Source organism: Nymphalis io, chromosome 19 (assembly GCF_905147045.1).
Source record: "Nymphalis io chromosome 19, ilAglIoxx1.1, whole genome shotgun sequence".
NCBI lineage: Eukaryota > Metazoa > Arthropoda > Insecta > Lepidoptera > Nymphalidae > Nymphalis > Nymphalis io.
The window spans coordinates 4,690,767-4,709,030 of record NC_065906.1 but is presented as its reverse complement, the minus strand read 5'-3'; the positions used below and the strand labels follow the sequence as shown (position 1 = coordinate 4,709,030).

Below are 18,264 nucleotides of genomic sequence, written 5' to 3'. Positions count from 1 at the left end.
AATCGGATATTCATTCTGTCATCGGGATTGTAAAACTTGATGTTTTTTAGTCTATAATAACTTATTAATAGTAATCATTTTAAATAAACAAACATCCAGTTAAGCTTTGGATTTGATATAGTATGCTTAAAATGCAACTTAAATTGTTTTAGCAATTAATTTAAGGTTTTTTCAAAAATAGTTTTAGGAATTTTTTTAACACTCAAAAGCAAAAATGATTTTATAATGTAGTAAGCTTTTGTATTATACAAATTATATTAAATATTATAATATATTATTATTTAAGTTATGTGATATTAAAAACATATAAAATATTCTAAAGTCTAGGAGTTGGCAACAATGTCTACAAGTTACAACTTCAATCTTGTCATTTTCATTTTGGAAACGAAAATGGTGCTCTTATTGTTGTATTACAAGAACTAAACAGTGTTTATTGTATTTAGTTATTACAATGAATGTTATTGCCGAGTTAATATAGATGTGTTTAATTCTGGTAAATAAAATTTCGTCGAATAAACCTTACAATATTTTGTCACAAATCCATTAATACCGCGCATTCACTTTTGGATGTGGTCTAAAATTTACTAATACATGCCTAATATCAATTCAATGCGATTGAAACTTCATTAATTAATTATTAGGTCATACATAACGATAGATATTACAAAAAATAATAACTATTACACATAAAGTTATAAAGATTCATCATCAAACTTCACGGTGAATTTTATCTTTTGCAGGTTTTTTTAATAGTTAAATAAACAGGAATTAAGATAGTTGTAAATTAGCTCAGAATGGTAAGTTACATTTGTCAAATTGTATTTTTTTTTAAATATTACTAATAAATGTTTCTTTTAATCCATATATTTTTATACAAGCAAGGTGATGATCCCCCATTTTTACCAGTGGGTACTGACGTGAGTGCCAAGTACAAAGGAGCATTCTGTGAGGCCAAGATTAAGAAAGTTGTTCGTAACATTAAATGTAAGGTAAGAGAGCATATGTTTCATTATTTTATTATATAAATTAAAAAAAACAAATATTCTATCTATTATTATTATACATTAGATTTTTTTAAGTCACAATTATTATTATATGAGTAATATATGATGTATTAAAAGACAAATTTCTTTTGAAATAGAATAAATCGGTCCAGAAAATTGGATTGGAAAAAAAAGAGAAATCATCATTTATATAACATATTTGAAAATAATTATCAATAATTTTTGATTATATATAAAAAGAAGCCTCTATAAGTTTTTTCTTAATTATGTCTCAGGTGACATTAAAAGCAGGTGGCATAACTACAGTGAATGATGATGTCATCAAGGGTACATTAAGAGTTGGCAGCACAGTAGAGGTAAAGCAGGACCCTAAAAAAGAAGCAATGGAAGCTGTTATTACAAAGATTCAGGACTGTAGCCAGTACACTGTTGGTGTGTACTAGAGATAATACAACTTGTTGATAAATTATTGATGTTACTATCAAAAGATTTTCTCTCTAATAAACAATATAATATGAAACATTTTTATTAAAAATTAATAGAAAATAAGATTCAAGTTAATTAAGACTAATCAGCCACCTGTAGATTTTACCTATGTTATTATTTATTTTCTAATAGGAATGTATGTTTATTTGTTTAGTTTTTGATGACGGCGACATAACAACATTACGACGCTCTGCATTATGTTTGAAGAGTGGAAGACATTTTAATGAAAGTGAAACATTAGATCAATTACCACTAACACATCCAGAGCACTTCTCAACACCAGTTATAGCTGGTAGAAGAGGTCGTAGAGGAAGGGCACAGTATGTTATATATAATATGTGAAATTATTAAAAATTAAAACTTTAAGAGCAAGCCTCAATTGTATTGTGATCAGAACCAAAATCGTGTACAAGATTTCAACTTAATTGAGCTTGAACAGAACTGATTAAAAAATTTAAATGCAAGATTTGACTCATAAATATAACAACACAAAACATGAAAATCCACATGTAAACTAAACCATATCATGATTTGATTTAAAGATCTACTTAGATAAAGACTAAATTTAATAATTTACTGGTGGTAGGGCTTCGTGCAAGCTCGTCTGGGTAGGTACCACCCACTCATCAGATATTCTACCGCAAAACAGCAATACTTGATATTGTTGTGTTCCGGTTTGAAGGGTGAGTGAGCCAGTGTAATTACAGACACAAGGGACATAAAATCTTAGTTCCCAAGGTTGGTGGCGCATTGGATATGTAAGCGATGGTTGACATTTCTTACAATGCTAATGTCTAAGAGCGTTGGTGACCACTTACCATCAGGTGGCCCATATGCTCGTCCGCCTTCCTATTCTATAAAAAAAAAAAAAAAAGATTATTAAATTAGGTCTTATGATATAATTTAACACTTAGTGTTCTATGATTGTTAATTACTCATCAAAATGATACTCTTTCTTATTGTTTATTAACTTTGTACAATCAGATCTGATGAAAGTGAGGGCGAAGGAACCACTCGACGCATGAAAGCAGACAGCACAGAACGTGAGCCTCACGTCGGCCGCGTGGTGCTTGTAGAAGCGGCAAGCGGCGCGGAACGACGCAGGCCCCATCAGCCCGCCTTCCCCGCACTTGTAGTAGCACCCACAGCACAGATCAAAGTTAAAGAGGACTACCTCGTGAGATCCTTCAAAGATGGCAGATAGTATGTTAAAGTTTGAAATTTTTATAAATAACTACACAATTTGATTTGATAAGCCGCAAGGCTTATTCGTTGGATAAAACAATATAATTGGTATTATATTATCGTTTACACAAATGAATTTAATTCTATTATTCATTTTATTATAAAATTTCAGTTACACGGTTCCCAAGAAGGAGGCGCGCGAGTTCCGCAAGGGCTCTGCGCCGCTGGAGTGGTCCGGCGTGGAGGCGGCGCTGCAGTACCTCAACCACGCCGTGCTGCCGCCGCACTGGGACCGCGACTCGCTGTTTAACGAGCCGCGCAACACTTCCGACGACGTGAGTGCTCATGTCGATTGCGATTACCGATATATCATTCGAATATTATTCCTTGAAAACTATTATTATTGGGGATGAAAGATAAATTTGACTTTCCAAATCTCTTATATACAAATGAATTTTAATTATAATGCTATGAATAGATATGTATATAAGTATGATATTGAAGGTAGTACATAAATTAAATAATTAATCTTCAAACTGAAACACTTTACTAACATTTATAGTAATAAAAAATATTGTTAAACAGAGTTCTGATGATGAACCGCGTGAAGAAAAGGATCACTTTGTTGCACAACTGTACAAGTTTATGGACGATCGAGGGACTCCACTCAATCGTAACCCAACCATCGCCAATAGAGACATTGATTTGTATCGGCTGTTTAGAGTAAGTATATAACTGTATATAAAAATTTCTGATGACTACCTAATATTTTATAAAACAAAAGAACATTAAACCCACCCTCAACCCACATGTTAATAGTATAAATTTAAAGGTGGTGAAACTGTGAAGTGCAGATTCTTATAAAATAATTTTATATGGTGAAACCTTTAACAAAAAAACTTTTAATTTATTAGTATATTTATGTAGCTAAGGTGTTTAGTATAGATATATGTTTAGTATAGGTATTACAGCTTTGTGCAAGCTCGTCTGGGTAGGTACCACCCACTCATCAGATATTCTACCACAAAACAGCAATACTTGATATTGTTGTGTTCCGGTTTGAAGGGTGAGTGAGCCAGTGTAATTACAGGCACAAGGGACATAAAATCTTAGTTCCCAAGGTTGGTGGCGCATTGGATATGTAAGCGATGGTTGACATTTCTTACAATGCCAATGTCTAAGAGCGTTGGTGACCACATACCATCAGGTGGCCCATATGCTCGTCCGCCTTCCTATTCTATAAAAAAAAAAAAATCCAGTAACAAGCGCTAACTACATTCAAGCATGGGGAACGCTGAACCATCGATATGGGAACAAACGTCTAATAGTGAACGCATTGTTGAAGCGACTTTTTGCCCAGAAGAAATGTACTAGTCAAGCCGCAACCCAATTGAAATCTCTACTCGACACCACCAACAAAGTATTACAGAGTCTAGAAAATCTGGAGGTGTCGACGGATTCTTGTCCAGTAATCATATTTCTGGTTGCACAGAAGTTGGACCCAGAATCCCAGAAGGAATGGAAACAAAATTCCTACTCAGAGAATTCCCAGGACTTGTCGACATGGAGGGATCTGCGCAAGTTTTTGGAGACAAAATTCAGAACATTGGAATTAGTCAACCCCCGCACTACTACGAAGCTTGCCAAGGAACGAGTCCTTCACGTTACAGCCACGGAAAGACCAAGGCAAAGAAGTTGTGCTTTATGTACAGATGCGCACACGTTATGCCATTGTAACGTATTCACCAAGATGTCACCAAATGAACGTAGAGAACATGTCAAAACAAACAAGCTCTGTTTCAACTGCCTCGGAGTTGGACATTCGGTGTTTAGGTGCCGTTTGCCAACATCATGCCGTGTATGTAAGAGACGTCATCACACTCTTCTACACCTACCTAACTACGGGGAGGCATCTGCTTCTCATGTTGTAGCTAATCAACCGATGTCATCCAATCAAGCAAATGTAGAAGAAGGGGAAGTTCAAGCAATGGTTGCGTCACACTATCACGCAGGGCGGAAACAGACAATTTCACTATAAGCCACTGCAGTAGTAATTTTAAAGAATGAACGTGGACACACTACTGCATTGAAGGCGCTGATAGACTCAGGATCTCAATGTTTGTTTCTTCGCATGTTTTATAAGTGAGAAGGCAACTCAGATCCTGAAACTAAAAAAGACAGCAGTATCTTATCGTGTCTGGGCTTGAGTCCACGAAGGTCAGGCATGAAGTAAATGTAAATGTATTATCACGTTGGAACAATTTCATTTTACCTATTAAAGCCTACGTGATGACGAAGCCCTTGAACTCTAACATACATTCAGGCACAATAATAAGAAGAGATTGGCCGCACCTTGCTGGCATTCAACTGGCAGACGGAACATTTTTCGCCTTCTGTAACATCGATCTGCTGTTGAGTGTCAATGAGTATGTAAACATTATGAAGAAGGGATTGATCAAAGGTACACCAGGCACACCATGCGCACAAGATATGTATCTCCAAATCGTGGAATTGACATCAAGGTCAGGAAGCATGAGCAATCCTTAACGGTCATGAAACAAGAAGTTGATATAGAAGATTTACTGAAAACAATATGGGAAGTTGATGAAGATACGAAAAGAAACCTAACACAAAGGGAACAGTTATGTGAAGATATATACATCTGATTTACACTAAGACTAAGACATAGAAGCGAGATGAATCTGGAAGATATGTCGTCAAATTACCATTCAACATTGAAGAACCTAAATCAACAGAAGGAAATACGAAAGAAATAGCAATGAAGAGACTAATGCAATTAGAAAGAAGGTTCAATCAAAAAAAAGAATTAAAGCAAGAATACAAGAAGGTAATTGAAGACTACATAGATCTAAAACATATCGAAGAAATACCTACAGAAAAAAAAAATAAGAAATCAGTCTACTTACCTCACCACGCCGTGATTCGTAATGATAAAGAAACCGCGAAGACTCGTGTCGTATTTGACGCCTCGTGCAAGGGCTCCAACGGTGTCTCTCTCAATGACGAACTGTTGACGGGTCCTGTACTGCAAGACGATCTGAGAAACCTGATAATGAGGTGGAGAACTCACGCCGTTTGCTTTGCTGCTGATATCCAGAAAATGTACCGTATGATATGGGTTGACCGAGAAGACACAGATTATCAAAGAATTTTGTGGAGAAACGACCAATCTAAAGAAGTCAAAGACTACAGATTGTTGACTGTTACATTTGGAACAGCTTCTGCTCCCTATCTCACCGTAAGAACCCTTATGAAATTGGCATAAGATGAAGGCCACCGGTATCCAGAAGCTGCTAAGATATTGCGTGAAGATTTTTACGTAGATGACGCAATGTCTGAATGAAGTGACAGTCTGCATCAAGCAATAAAGAATAGTCAAGATCTTAGAGCGCTTCTTCATTTGGGTGGATTCGAACTAAAGAAATGGTCATCCAACAGACAAGAATTCTTGGAAACAGTTGATCCTAGCGATAGATCGTCTAAAGCTAATCTGGAATTGAAGATTGATGGAACAATAAAGGCACTTGGCGTACAATGGAATTTAGGAAAAGACAGATTCGAGTACAATTTAAACTTACCTTTTATCAATGAAATGATCATGAAGCGAAGCATTCTGTCTGACATCTAAAAGTTGTTTGACCCACTCGGCTGAATTGCGCCTAGCATCGTTCTGACGAAGATATTAATGCAAGAACTATGGCTTGAAAAGATAACCTGGGACGATGCATTGAATTCTAAAATAGCCAGCAAGTGGATCACATTGCGGTCTGACCTTGAACATGTGAATGGAATCTACATAGAAAGATGGGTAGGTACGACGTGCGCCCACAGAGAGTCCATAGAACTCCATGGATTCAGCGATGCATCCATCCAAGTATATAGTATAGCGCTGTAGTATATTGCAGAGTGACTTACCCAGACGGTAAGAACTAAACAACGCTTATCGCAGCAAGAACAAGAGTGGCTCCGTTGAAAACAATATCCTTACCTCGTTTGGAGCTCTGCGGCGCGTTGATACTCTCAAGATTGCTTAAGCAAGTTGGTCAAGCAATGAGAATACCTGCAACTCAAATTTATGCTTGGACAGATTCTACCATTGTCCTGTCGTGGTTATTTGGAGATCCAAACCACTGGAAGGTGTTTGTGGCAAACAGAGTTGTTGAGATTACAACCAATGTATCCTTCAGTCAGTGGCATCACGTCCAAACTCAAGATAATCCAGCTGATGTTGGTTCCAGGGGGATGTTAGTAGAAAATCTGAAAAAGTGTGAATTATGGTGGCATGGGCCAGACTGGTTACAACAATCGAAGATACAGTTCACTAAACCAAACATTATGCAAACAGAGGTTGAAAGGAAAAATAATAAAATACAAAATTTTAAAATAACTTACAACAAAAATGAATAAGAGAAGAAACTACTTACACAATTTGAAGAATTTGATACACTATTAGAGCTACTTAGAACAATCACATACTGCCGAAGATTCCTGAAACAAAAAACATTAAAAGACAGAATAGATAGCAAAATCACAACTGAAGAACTACACGTATCGATGCAAACCTGTATAAAGAGAACACAATAAGAAGAAGAATTTACAGAAGATATAGAATCGTTAAAAACAAAAAAGAGAGTCAAGAAAAAAAGCAAACTAAAAGCACTAGATCCTTACCTTGACGAAGATGGAATCCTGAAGGTCGGCTCAGGAACTCTGAACTGGCTAATGAAGTGAAGCACCCAATCATTCTGGGTCATGCAAGCAGACTTACCTATTTAGTGGTCGCAGGAGCACATTTGAAGACGCTGCATGGAGGAGTGCAATTGATGCTCACTTACCTGCGATCGAAATACTGGATACACCGCGCGAAGTCCTTAGTAAAGCAGTGTATCCATCGATGCTTGATATGTGCTAGACATGGGGCTAGGGTAAAAACAAAATTGATGGGAGACTTACCAAGTTTTCGGGTAAAACCAGCTCGGCCATTCCTTTACTCCGGTGTCGACTTTGCGGGACCAGTTCAAATTTTAATAAAAAAGGGCAGAGGAGCCCAAACTGGCAAGGCGTACATAGCTATTTTTGTATATATGTCCACGAAGTCGATCCACTTAGAGTTGGTTGGTGATCTGACTTCAGCTGCATTCATTGGTGCCTTTAAACGATTTTGCGCACGAAGAGGCAGATGTACAAACATGTGGAGTGATCAGGGAAGAAACTTTGTTGGTGCTAACAAAGATCTGGTCGAAGCCTGGAGGGAAGCTCGCCTACAATTTGATGGAGAAATTAGGGAATTACTTGCTAATGATGGAACACAATGGCACTTCATCCCGGTCTACTCCCGAAATTTTGGAAATTTATGGGAGACGGGTGTGAAATCTATTAAGCACCATTTACGAAGAATCCTTAACACTAACCTTACCTATGAAGAGCTTACGACGGTTCTCTGTGGAATTGAAGCGTGCTTGAACTCGAGACCGCTGTGCCCGCAGGAAGACAGCACATTGGAACCATTAACTCCGGGTCATTTTTTGATAACTGAATCCCCTCTAACCGTTCCTGATGAGAACCTTAAAAACGCTAAAATAAGCAACCCGACACGTTGGCAATACACGCAAAAACTGCTGAATGACTTCTGGTCAAGATGGCAAAAAGAATACTTGACGCGGCTGCAACAAAGACCGAAATGGTTAAAATGCGAAGACGAATTCAAGATAGGAGACATTGTCCTCATAAAACAGGACAATTTGCCACCAGGAAAGTGGCTTATGGGACGAATAATCGACAAGCATCCTGGCCCTGACGGTCTTACCAGAGTCTATAGTGTAAAGAGTGGTTATCATATAACAAAGCGATGCGTAACCAAACTATGTGCGTTGCCCATCGAAATAGATTAGTGCTATATAGTTGTTAACATTTATTATTTTACTATTGTTCTTTGTATAAATTCTTTCTGACCGCACCATATACCGATACCTTAATGATTGTTGTAGAAGCAAACTCAAAACATGATTACCTATAAATTTTGTTGATTTTACTTATTTTGAAAGGACTTCAGTAGTCCTTTGGTGGGCGGCTTATGGTGATTCTGGTTTACGATTAAGTTAGTTGCCAATATACATTTACGAAGGAAAGACGTGTTTCTCTAAATGATCCGCCGGCACAAGCTAAACTAATCCTTACGACCTCACCAAGAATGTTTAGTTATGCAAAATCAGAAGTTGCCACATAACTTTGTTATAAAATATTGTCTCCATACACATTATAACTAATGGTTCTATTAATTATTATTTCACAGGTAGTTCAAAAATTAGGTGGTTATAATAGAGTAACTAATCAGAATCAATGGAAGACAATAGCAGATAAGATGGGATTCCACCCCGTCACAACAAGTATCACGAATCTTTGCAAACAGGCTTACAAAAAGTTAGTATTATATATTCTTATCACATTTTCCATTCATAATTAAACGCGAGACACATAAAAGATGGTTACATCAATTATAATATAAAGTGTAGTTTTAACGTATAAGTATCTAAAAGCCGCTCCCTGCTCAGATTCCTGCACAGCTTCGAGGACTTCTACCGCAAGCTGGGCGTGACGCTGGTGGCGCACCCGCGCGGCGCGCGCACGCCGCCCGCCGGCCGCTCGCTCATCCGCGACCGCGACAAGCTGCCGCCCGCCGCCGGCGCGCCCGCCGCGCCGCCCGCGCAGGTATAGAGCACAAGGGTTAGCTCCACTATACTGACAGTGCTATATCTGTTCTCGATAAACAAAAATTTGTATGTGGTGGTGAGCAAGAAATTAATCGTTTGGAACTCGCTTTAAGTCTACTGTTTTTATATCAATTTATTGGTTATAGCGTTCTAAAGACAAAGACTCCGATAAGAGTGAAACGGAAAAGAGTGATAAGAGTGAAAAGGAAGAAAAAATAGAGAAGCTAGAGAAGAAAGAGAAGCCGCGCGCTAGCGACGAGGATGACAGTGCTGACAACCAGCCCCTCATTATTACAACTCCAAAGTAAGTGATTCAGATTTATATTTTTGCCAAGTTTCTAAGTTTGATGATAAGTCTTTTTTGTGTTATTTAATTAATCCTACAAATTAACTAAAGAGTATATAGTATTTAAATGAAATGGTTTTTTAAAGAATTGAAAAAGAGAAGGAGAAAGAAAAAGAAAAAGAGAAGGAAAAAGAAAAGGAAAAAGAGAAGGAAAAGGAAAAGGAAAAAGAAAAAGAGAAAGAAAAAGAAAAGGAAAAAGAAAGGGACAAAGACAAAAGCTCAACCACAAGTGAAGAAAAGACTGTCATCAAGCCGCGCTCACAGTCCAAGACTCGGAGCTTGCCGCCTGTCAAGATGGAGTCCCATGAGAAACGCACACCTAAGAGGAAAACTTTGTCTTCTAAGCGTATGTCCTAAAAAGAAAACATGGTTTCTAATTACTGTTACGAATAAGTTGCACTTTTCTTTTATTTACATAATTTAAGCCAAAAGCCTTGTAATCAACCTGAGTGTATATTCTCCAGTAAGTGAAGGCTCGAGCAGCATCAGGCGTCCGTCGCGTCGGCCCAACGTCTCCACTGATAGTGATAGTTCTGGACGAGCATCAAGGTAACATAGAAAACATGAATGATAGTTTGACATAAAAATACACTTCTCTTGAACGATGGCTTTATATAATATATAAATATAACATAATTTTTACCTACTATATACTATTGACCTACTTTCTATTTTATCACCACTATTTTTTAGTTCGGGCTTATTATTCTTAATGCTATTCTTAATTTATAGATGTGGACTAACAAAGAAAATGCCAGGCCGTAGAAGTCAAAGCGCCAACTCTGCGAGCAGCGGCAACACCATCGCATCTAACAGTAGCAAGAGACCTAGGAAAAGAAAAACTACAGAGTAAGAGATTATATACTTAAATAAATGCCTGTTTTGGGGTTTTGGCTTGGAAAAGTTAGAAAGATAGAAATGGTAAAATATATTAATTAGTGGTATCAAGCTGCTGTGGAGTTATAATGAAGCTGAACGTAAATTATTCATGTATCACATTTCTGTACCATTATGTTTATTATTCGTAGGCCTTCGATGAACGAATCAACACGTTCCGGAGGAGCTAATGTGGAAGCTCAAGTAGGCGACAAGTTAAAGGTGTACTACGGACCCACACAATCAGAATCCAAGGTAAATATTTACCTTCGCTTTTACCGTATTTCAAAATTATAAAAGTATATTCAATTTCATATCGATTAACTGTTTTCTGGTGGTAGAGCTTTGTGCAAGCTTGTCTGGGTAGGTAGGTACTACCCACTCATCAGATATTCTACCGCAAAACAGCAGTACTTGGTATTGTTGTGTTTCGGTTTGAAGGGTGAGTGAGCCAGTGTAATTACAGGCACAAGGGACATAACTTCTAGTTCCAAAGGTTGGTGGCGCATTGGTGATGTAAGCGACGGTTAACATTTCTTACAATGCCAATGTCTATGGGCGTTGGTGACCACTTACCATCAGGTGGCCCACTTACTCGTCCGCCTTCCTTTACTAGAATTATTTGTTTGTATTTTGCTCGATTATCGTACAAACGACCCGCGACGACGTCGCTCTACAACAGCTAGTTTGTAAACAATCAGTATGCGCCCGTGACGAGGCTATGCTTATTAAATGAATACTTTTGAACGTGGAGGTGACGTACGAGGCGAAGGTGATCGAGGTGTCGGCGGACGGGCTGCGCGTGCACTACACGGGCTGGAACACGCGCTACGACGAGTGGATCAAGCCGGAGCGGATCGCGCTCAACGTCACGCAGCACGAGGCGCGCAACAAGAAGGTACGCTGCCGCACCGCCCGGCACTCGCTGAATCGATTGTACTTAAGCGTTTTCAAGTTTCGCATTTCATTTCATGTCAACGAAATAACAAATTATTGCATTACATGCCGATTTTAAAGGGTTTATGTAGATACTGTATTCGAAAAAATACGACTGCTGCAATTAAAAATGTTAAACGACAATTAGACAATTCTATTAACTTGAGAAGGTTGAGTTATTATTTAACTACGAAACTCCAAAAACTATAAAATTAATTTGTTACAGATGACAAATCTAAACAGACGAGTGAGGAGTAAAAGAACGGAAGGTATTTCTTTATTCATATATTTAATTTGCACTTTAAATTTAATCGTATTCTAAAGCGATATTGCTATTATTAGTGCTGATTTCAGAATCATCAGCCCGATCCGACACCGATAGTGACTCTGATAGTGACAGAAGTGTCAAGAGACCTCCGAAAAAGTCGGATGATAAAGCAAACGTTAAAAGTAAGCAAACTTTGGTATTGTAATTCGTTTATAGGATACTTGACTTTTTATTATAACGATTTAAATGATCTTGTTTCCTTAGATCAATCTCGATCGAAAGATCAAAAATCAAGTGACAGCAGTAGCTCGAGCAAACCAAGAAAACGTCCAGTAAGAACTGTATCTACACCGCTAGCGACTTCGCCACCAAAGAAGCCACGCACAGCTGTCTCGGGGCATCAGCATCAAGGACGCGATTACGATCTTAACGAAATCAGATCTGAACTCAAAGGACTACATTCGGTAAAACAAGAAGCAGATGAAACTATTAAAACAGAAATTACGCAAAAAGACGCTATTATGAGTCCTGTACTTTCCACCAGCCAACCATCTGAACCTTCACGACCTGATAAACAACCAGAGGACGTCTATGAATTTAAAGAACCGGAACCCTTTGAGTTGGAACTGCATGACGAAAAAAAGAAAAGAACTCATCGTATATTTGATGACATTTCTCCCAGCAAATATACGTCAACTCTGTCCAAATCATTAAGCGAAGAAATATCTGAAGACCCATTGAGACCACGAGCATCCTCTTTCAGATCTCCGTCGCTATCGCCGTTCAGAGATTTTGGATCAACTCGAGATATACCAGGAAGACAGAGTCCTGAAGATGACTCTAAAGATGGCCTGTTCTCTCTCGATGACGACTCCCTTCCGGGTGAAGGTAGTTCTGGACCAATATTCGAAGGATTTACACCAGCTAAAAATCAAGAGACATATTCGAAAAAAAGTAAGGTTTCGAAACTTCGGCAACTAATAGATGATTCACCGGATAGTCCAGCTGATGATGAACAGTCATCTGAAGATGAGCCCGAGGAAGTAATTAAAGAAGAAAAAAGGGAAACAAGTCCAATTTTGCAAACTATAGAAAAAGAAAAATCTCCAGAACCAGTGATAGAACAACCGAAAAATCCTGATTTAACGAAAGAAGTTAATAATGCAATAGCTATTCTCAATGAAATACCTCCCTTGGAATCCATACCAGTGCCTCCTTCCACTCCTCCGCCAAAAATAAAACTAGAACCTCCCATTGTAAATCCTTCTGTGACTATCGCCACCACCAAAGATGTTGAAGTGGAAAAGGATGAGCAAATCATTGAAGATGAGAAAATTGTTCAGTGCGAAAATAATGAAAAGGCTATCGAAGAAAATGTTATGGAGATTCCACTTCCAAACGTAGAACCTAAAGATAAAGAGCCGCCAAAAATAAGAATCGAAAAATTAGACCCTGCTCCTGATATCACTATAACAAAAATGGAGCCACCTTCTAGCCCATTAATCGATACAGAGGAAGATAAATCAGAGCCCGACAGTCCCGCCCGAATCGATGTTTTACCTGAACCACCACCTGCATTTCTATTACAATCAGAGGGACCAAAAATTGCTGAAAAACTTCTCAAAGCAATAAATAGTGCTAAGAGATTGTCAATGTCCCCACCGCCCGTGGAAGATCGACCGGACACGCCAAAGAAAGATATCAAAACTGATGAAAAATTGTCACCTACCACTGTGGAAACAAAACGACCTTCGAGTAAACCGGACTTGCTAAAACCTTTGACTAAGCTCGACCCCGTTCGACGCTATAGTCCAGCTGAAGCTATCGATTCCATATTTGGGGAACCTTCTAATTTAACGGACGTGAAACGTGATATATCGGACGTTAAGAAGGTGAAACCTAAAGAACCAACACCGCCAAGGTTACAAAGCCCTCTAAATATATTAGAAAGAAGAAAAAGTGTAGCTGACTTGCCACTTAGTGCACCTGGGAAAAACAAAGTTTTAAGTGATACCATACAGAAGTTATCCAGTCAGATCAATCAATCTGTAGCGGCGGCCAGCATTCCGCTGCCGCCTTTCCCGCCAGAAGATCGCAGCGAATCAAGTGATTCTGATGATTCGGACAGAAGGTATTGTACATAACCATGTATAAGAAATGTTTTTTGTTTTTCAAATATGAATTGATGTTCTTAAATAGTTACGTTTTCATTACTCTTACGCATTTTTACTCTCGTTCAACTATAATTATTATAAATGTCAATTTACATAGTACACAACCTTAATGTCAACAAGTATAATTAATTTCTTCTACAATTTTCTATCATAACTTTTATTTTTGATGTAAAATGAACGTGTACCAAAAAATATATCATACAATTTTAATTGTTTTCGACAATAAAGGTTGATAATTGACAAACTGGCCGTGGACGAGTGGGGCAGTGGGAGTGGTAACAGTGGAGGCAGCAGTAATGGCACAACCGTGGCGGTCATTGCTGGAAGAACTCAAACTGCCGCAGCGAGAGCTTTACATGCCGGGAAATCTCCGGGAGAATGGAGCGCCGGAGAATCTCTGCTCATGCTCGAAGACGCTTGTAAGAATGAACGAAAACATAGTGAGTTATATTTTATGAGTTACATTTTACTACTGTTAAAGTTTAATAAATGAGTTTAACTTAAAAACATCAAAATATCGATTTCGATGACCGACATCGGTCTACTAAAGCAAAGCAATACCTAGGCGCCAACGTTGTGGTAGCGGGCGGGGTGCGCGTGAGCACTGCGGGCGCGGAGGACGACGGCTGCGTGTCGCTGCTGCTGTGCGAGGAGACCATCCCGGGCTCGCCGGCGCCCGACGCCGAGCCCGCGCCGCCCGCGCGCGCGCACCACCTGCCCTTCGCGTGCGCGCCGCAGCACGCGCACTCGCACAGCACGCATAACCATAAAGGTAAGCTTTTTCACTCTATTATGACGACCTCCAACTTCATCTTGTTATAATATCATTGCAATTTCGTGGATACGTGAAGTAGAATCCATCAGACACGTGCAATATCTTTTCGGTTTTTTATTCAACCCTTTCTTTATTCAACTCAATTTAATTAAACGTTCATCGTCAAACTGAATTCCTATCAAGAAATTATGAAAAATTAACTTTCCCAAACTTCTGAGGTGATGGTACTTTTCAAATTTTTTTTCGTGATCAGTTCACGATGTTATTAGTATATCCGAGATGGGCCAGTGGTTTGAACGCGTGAATCAATGGTCGCAGGTTCAAACCCAGGCAAGTACCACTAAATTTTAATGTGCTTAATTTGTGTTTTCTTATTTAATTATTTCGTGCTCGGCGGTGAAAAAAAATTGTGAAGAAACCTGCATGTGTCTAATTTTACTGAAACTCTGCTACATGTGTATCCAACCCACAATTTTTTCTCAAAGGGAGAAGAGAACTTAGTCCAGCAGTTCACACACTTAATGTACTGTGATATTCCTAAGTGTTCGTAACTCTTCCCGAATAACGTATGTTTTTAACTGTACTATAAAGCAGAAGAACGTCGCGGTTCGGTGGGGGCGGCGGAGGCGGGCGAGGGAGGCGCGGGCGGCGCGGGGGGCGCGGGCGGTGCGGGGGACGACGACTGGTCGCGCCGCCGCGCGCTGCTCGACAACACGCCGCCCACCACGCCCGACAGCAGCCTCGACCTCTCGCCGCATAGGTTGCTTACCATTTCTTTGTGTAGAAATTGTTTTTTTATATTGTATTAAAATTTCGTATTCTTTTGCTGGGCGGCATTCGGGATGGTTACCTCATATTTTTGAATCGTCGATCCCACAGTCGCTTAAGACCAGGATCTTCAATTAGTGCGTCCTACCTGTAATGACTTACGGTGCCGAAACGTGGACACTTACCGTAGGACTTGTCCACAAATTTAGGGTCGCTCAGCGAGCAATGGAATGCGCGATGCTTGGGGTTTCTCTAGCAGATAGAATTCGAAATGAAGACATTCGCCAGAGAACTAAAGTCACCGACATCGCGCGTAGAATTAGCTCGCTGAAGTGGAAGTGGGCTGGTTATGTCTCCAGGCGCATTGATGGCCGATGGAGCCGACACGTGTTAGAGTGGAGACCACGCTTAGGCAAACGTAGTGTAAGACGCCCTGTGACAAGATGGACCGATGATTTAAAAAAGGTGGTAGGTTCGGGATGGTTGGCGTTCTATGGGGGAGTCCAGCAGTGGACGGCAAAAGGCTGAAAAAAAAATTAAAATTTCGTTCGTTACACAATAATATTGAGTCTTTTTAGATATGATAATTTTTCATGTTCATTTTTTAATGTTCATTTTTTACAGAGAGAGGCGAATATCAGAAAGGGACAGTCCATCGGATAGAAAGGAAGACGAAGAAGACAATCACGCACAAGATGTTTGTGCTCTCGATATCGACAAGCCGCATGGTATGTTAAGAGAGTACAATTTTTAATCTGTTCTGATTCGGACGACTTAAACACATACAACGTATCAAGTATGGGCAAAGTTATGCTTTCATTAATTTATAAAGTCATGGTTCCATAATATGATGAATAAAAGAAAAAAAAAGTTAACCGTCTCTAGCATTGGACGACTGTCTAACTATAGCGAGTGAATTAACAATGAGTTTGTTTTCCTGCAGCCAGCGGCCGGTCGCGCAAGGCGTCGGAGTCTTCGGGCGCGGGACGCACACGCGCGCGCCGCGCCCGCCGGGACACGGACGAGCAGCACGCACCGCACGCGCTCAAGTACAATTTCTACGTTGACCTCGGTGAGTGTGTTCCCGCAGCCAGCGAGCGTTCGCGCTCGCCGGGACACGGACGAGCAGCACGCACCACACGCGCAGGACAAGCATAAAAACATGTCTACATGCACATGCCAACAAGCGCCTCGTTATGCGATATTAGTTGGCAATCTATAAAATGGTCTGGAGTTCCTAGTGAATTACTTAATAGCTCAAACTCCATAATTTCGTCAACTCAATGATGTTAAATATAACAATATCTAAGCTATTCTAAAAAGCTTCGATTTGGTTTGTTCTAAACTATTATAATAACTGTTTTGTGATTTAATATCACAAAACTGAATAAATATGCAATGCCTTCGCGATGCTGCTTAAATCATCTGTCAAAGATGCAGAGGCCTATATTATATTATAATTTTAATATTTCACTTCCTTCTTTTATAAAGCCAAAGCATTTTCTTTATAAATTTGCTAATATTTCTACTACTTGTAAGGCTGGTATGATCTAGAGATAGAATAAAAGTTAATATAAAAATATTATAAAAACGATTATTATTTTATGAATGGCCGAGATGGCCCAGTGGTAAAAACGCGTGAATCAAACCCAAGACAAGCACCTCTGAATTTTCATGTGCATTTCTGTTTTTAATTTATCTCGTGCTTTTCGGTGAAGGAAAACATCTTGAGGAAACCTGAATGTGTCTAATTTCACCAAAATTCTGCCATATGTGTATTCCACCAATCCACATTGGAGCAGCGTGGTGGAATAAGCTCCAAACCTTCTCCTCAAAAAGGGAGAGGAGGCCTTAGCCCAGCAGTGGGACATTTACAGACTGTTACTGAATGACACTACAAACATTTCATACCACTATATTATATTATTTCTAAATTGTAGACCCATCATGGGATTGTCAAACACGTATCAATGTGCTGACGTCGCGGCTGGCTGATCTGCGGAAAGCATACCACTCCGTGAAGGCTGAATTGGCTGCCATAGATCGCCGCCGTAAGAAACTTCGGCGCAAGGAACGAGAGGGTAATATTTATAATTTACAATAAAAAATAATTTTTCCTTAAAAAAAACGGAGCCTTCAAATTTTTTTGTTTGATTAATAATTTTATTAATATTATTCTTTATATAAAACTTAAGGTAACTCAATATTTTTTGTTTTAGCTATCAAAGCAGCGAAAGCTGCTTGCTTGTGATGGAGATTGCTGTAAATCTGCATGATGCAGATTTGATCTCTAGTTAGATCCGGTATGGATGATCTAAGTTTATTCGTTGTAGAATGGACGCTAACATTCGCTACAAATAATGTTATAAACTGTATAGTGTTTAAACTGGAACAATAAGAACATTAACAGTTATAAAAGTTTAAATATATACATGAATTATAAACAAGTGAAAGATAAAATCTATTCTATTTATAAAAAATAGTGAAGTGCGCGATAATATAAACTTAGTGCATTTATATTCTAAGATTATTATAATTAAAATTTAGTTAAGATATATAAATTATAAAATCAATAGTAATTTTGAATTATAATTAAATGTTGTCGAATTTTATGTATTTAAAGTTAAAATTGTAAATACTTTTTCAATGCGTCTTTCAATAGCATAAGCCTTTTTATAACAAGAACATTATTTGAGAGGTGTTAAATAAAAGTTA

The 18,264-nt window shown here is 38.8% G+C and overlaps 1 protein-coding gene across 5 annotated transcripts; it reads left to right on the top strand.

The window, feature by feature from the left end:
• Positions 1-351: 351 nt before the first annotated feature.
• LOC126776049 (AT-rich interactive domain-containing protein 4A-like) lies at positions 352-18,259 on the top strand. Of its 5 annotated transcripts, none has more exons than XM_050498313.1 (26): positions 352-493; positions 741-797; positions 879-989; positions 1,280-1,436; positions 1,645-1,810; positions 2,475-2,693; positions 2,848-3,010; positions 3,261-3,398; positions 8,989-9,116; positions 9,248-9,404; positions 9,553-9,710; positions 9,839-10,098; positions 10,217-10,301; positions 10,485-10,601; positions 10,781-10,883; positions 11,383-11,526; positions 11,791-11,833; positions 11,919-12,014; positions 12,097-13,963; positions 14,235-14,446; positions 14,572-14,778; positions 15,376-15,541; positions 16,174-16,277; positions 16,493-16,621; positions 17,490-17,630; positions 17,769-18,259. In XM_050498313.1, the coding sequence occupies exons 2-26, from the start codon at positions 795-797 to the stop codon at positions 17,798-17,800; spliced, it is 5,106 nt and encodes a 1,701-aa protein (XP_050354270.1). In that variant the 5' UTR covers positions 352-493; positions 741-794; the 3' UTR covers positions 17,801-18,259. The 5 variants fall into 5 exon arrangements, with proteins under 5 accessions (XP_050354270.1, XP_050354269.1, XP_050354268.1 ...); XM_050498312.1 differs by having other exon boundaries at positions 11,907-12,014; positions 14,590-14,778; positions 15,373-15,541; XM_050498311.1 differs by having other exon boundaries at positions 15,373-15,541; positions 17,769-18,258.
• Positions 18,260-18,264: the final 5 nt, after the last annotated feature.

Excerpts from the sequence above, each read along its gene's own strand:
- LOC126776049 (XM_050498309.1), top strand. Across the intron at positions 1,811-2,474 it reads GGTCGTAGAGGAAGGGCACA|ATCTGATGAAAGTGAGGGCG; the intron begins GTATGTTATATA and ends TTGTACAATCAG. Across the intron at positions 11,834-11,906 it reads GAGGAGTAAAAGAACGGAAG|TGCTGATTTCAGAATCATCA; the intron begins GTATTTCTTTAT and ends TGCTATTATTAG.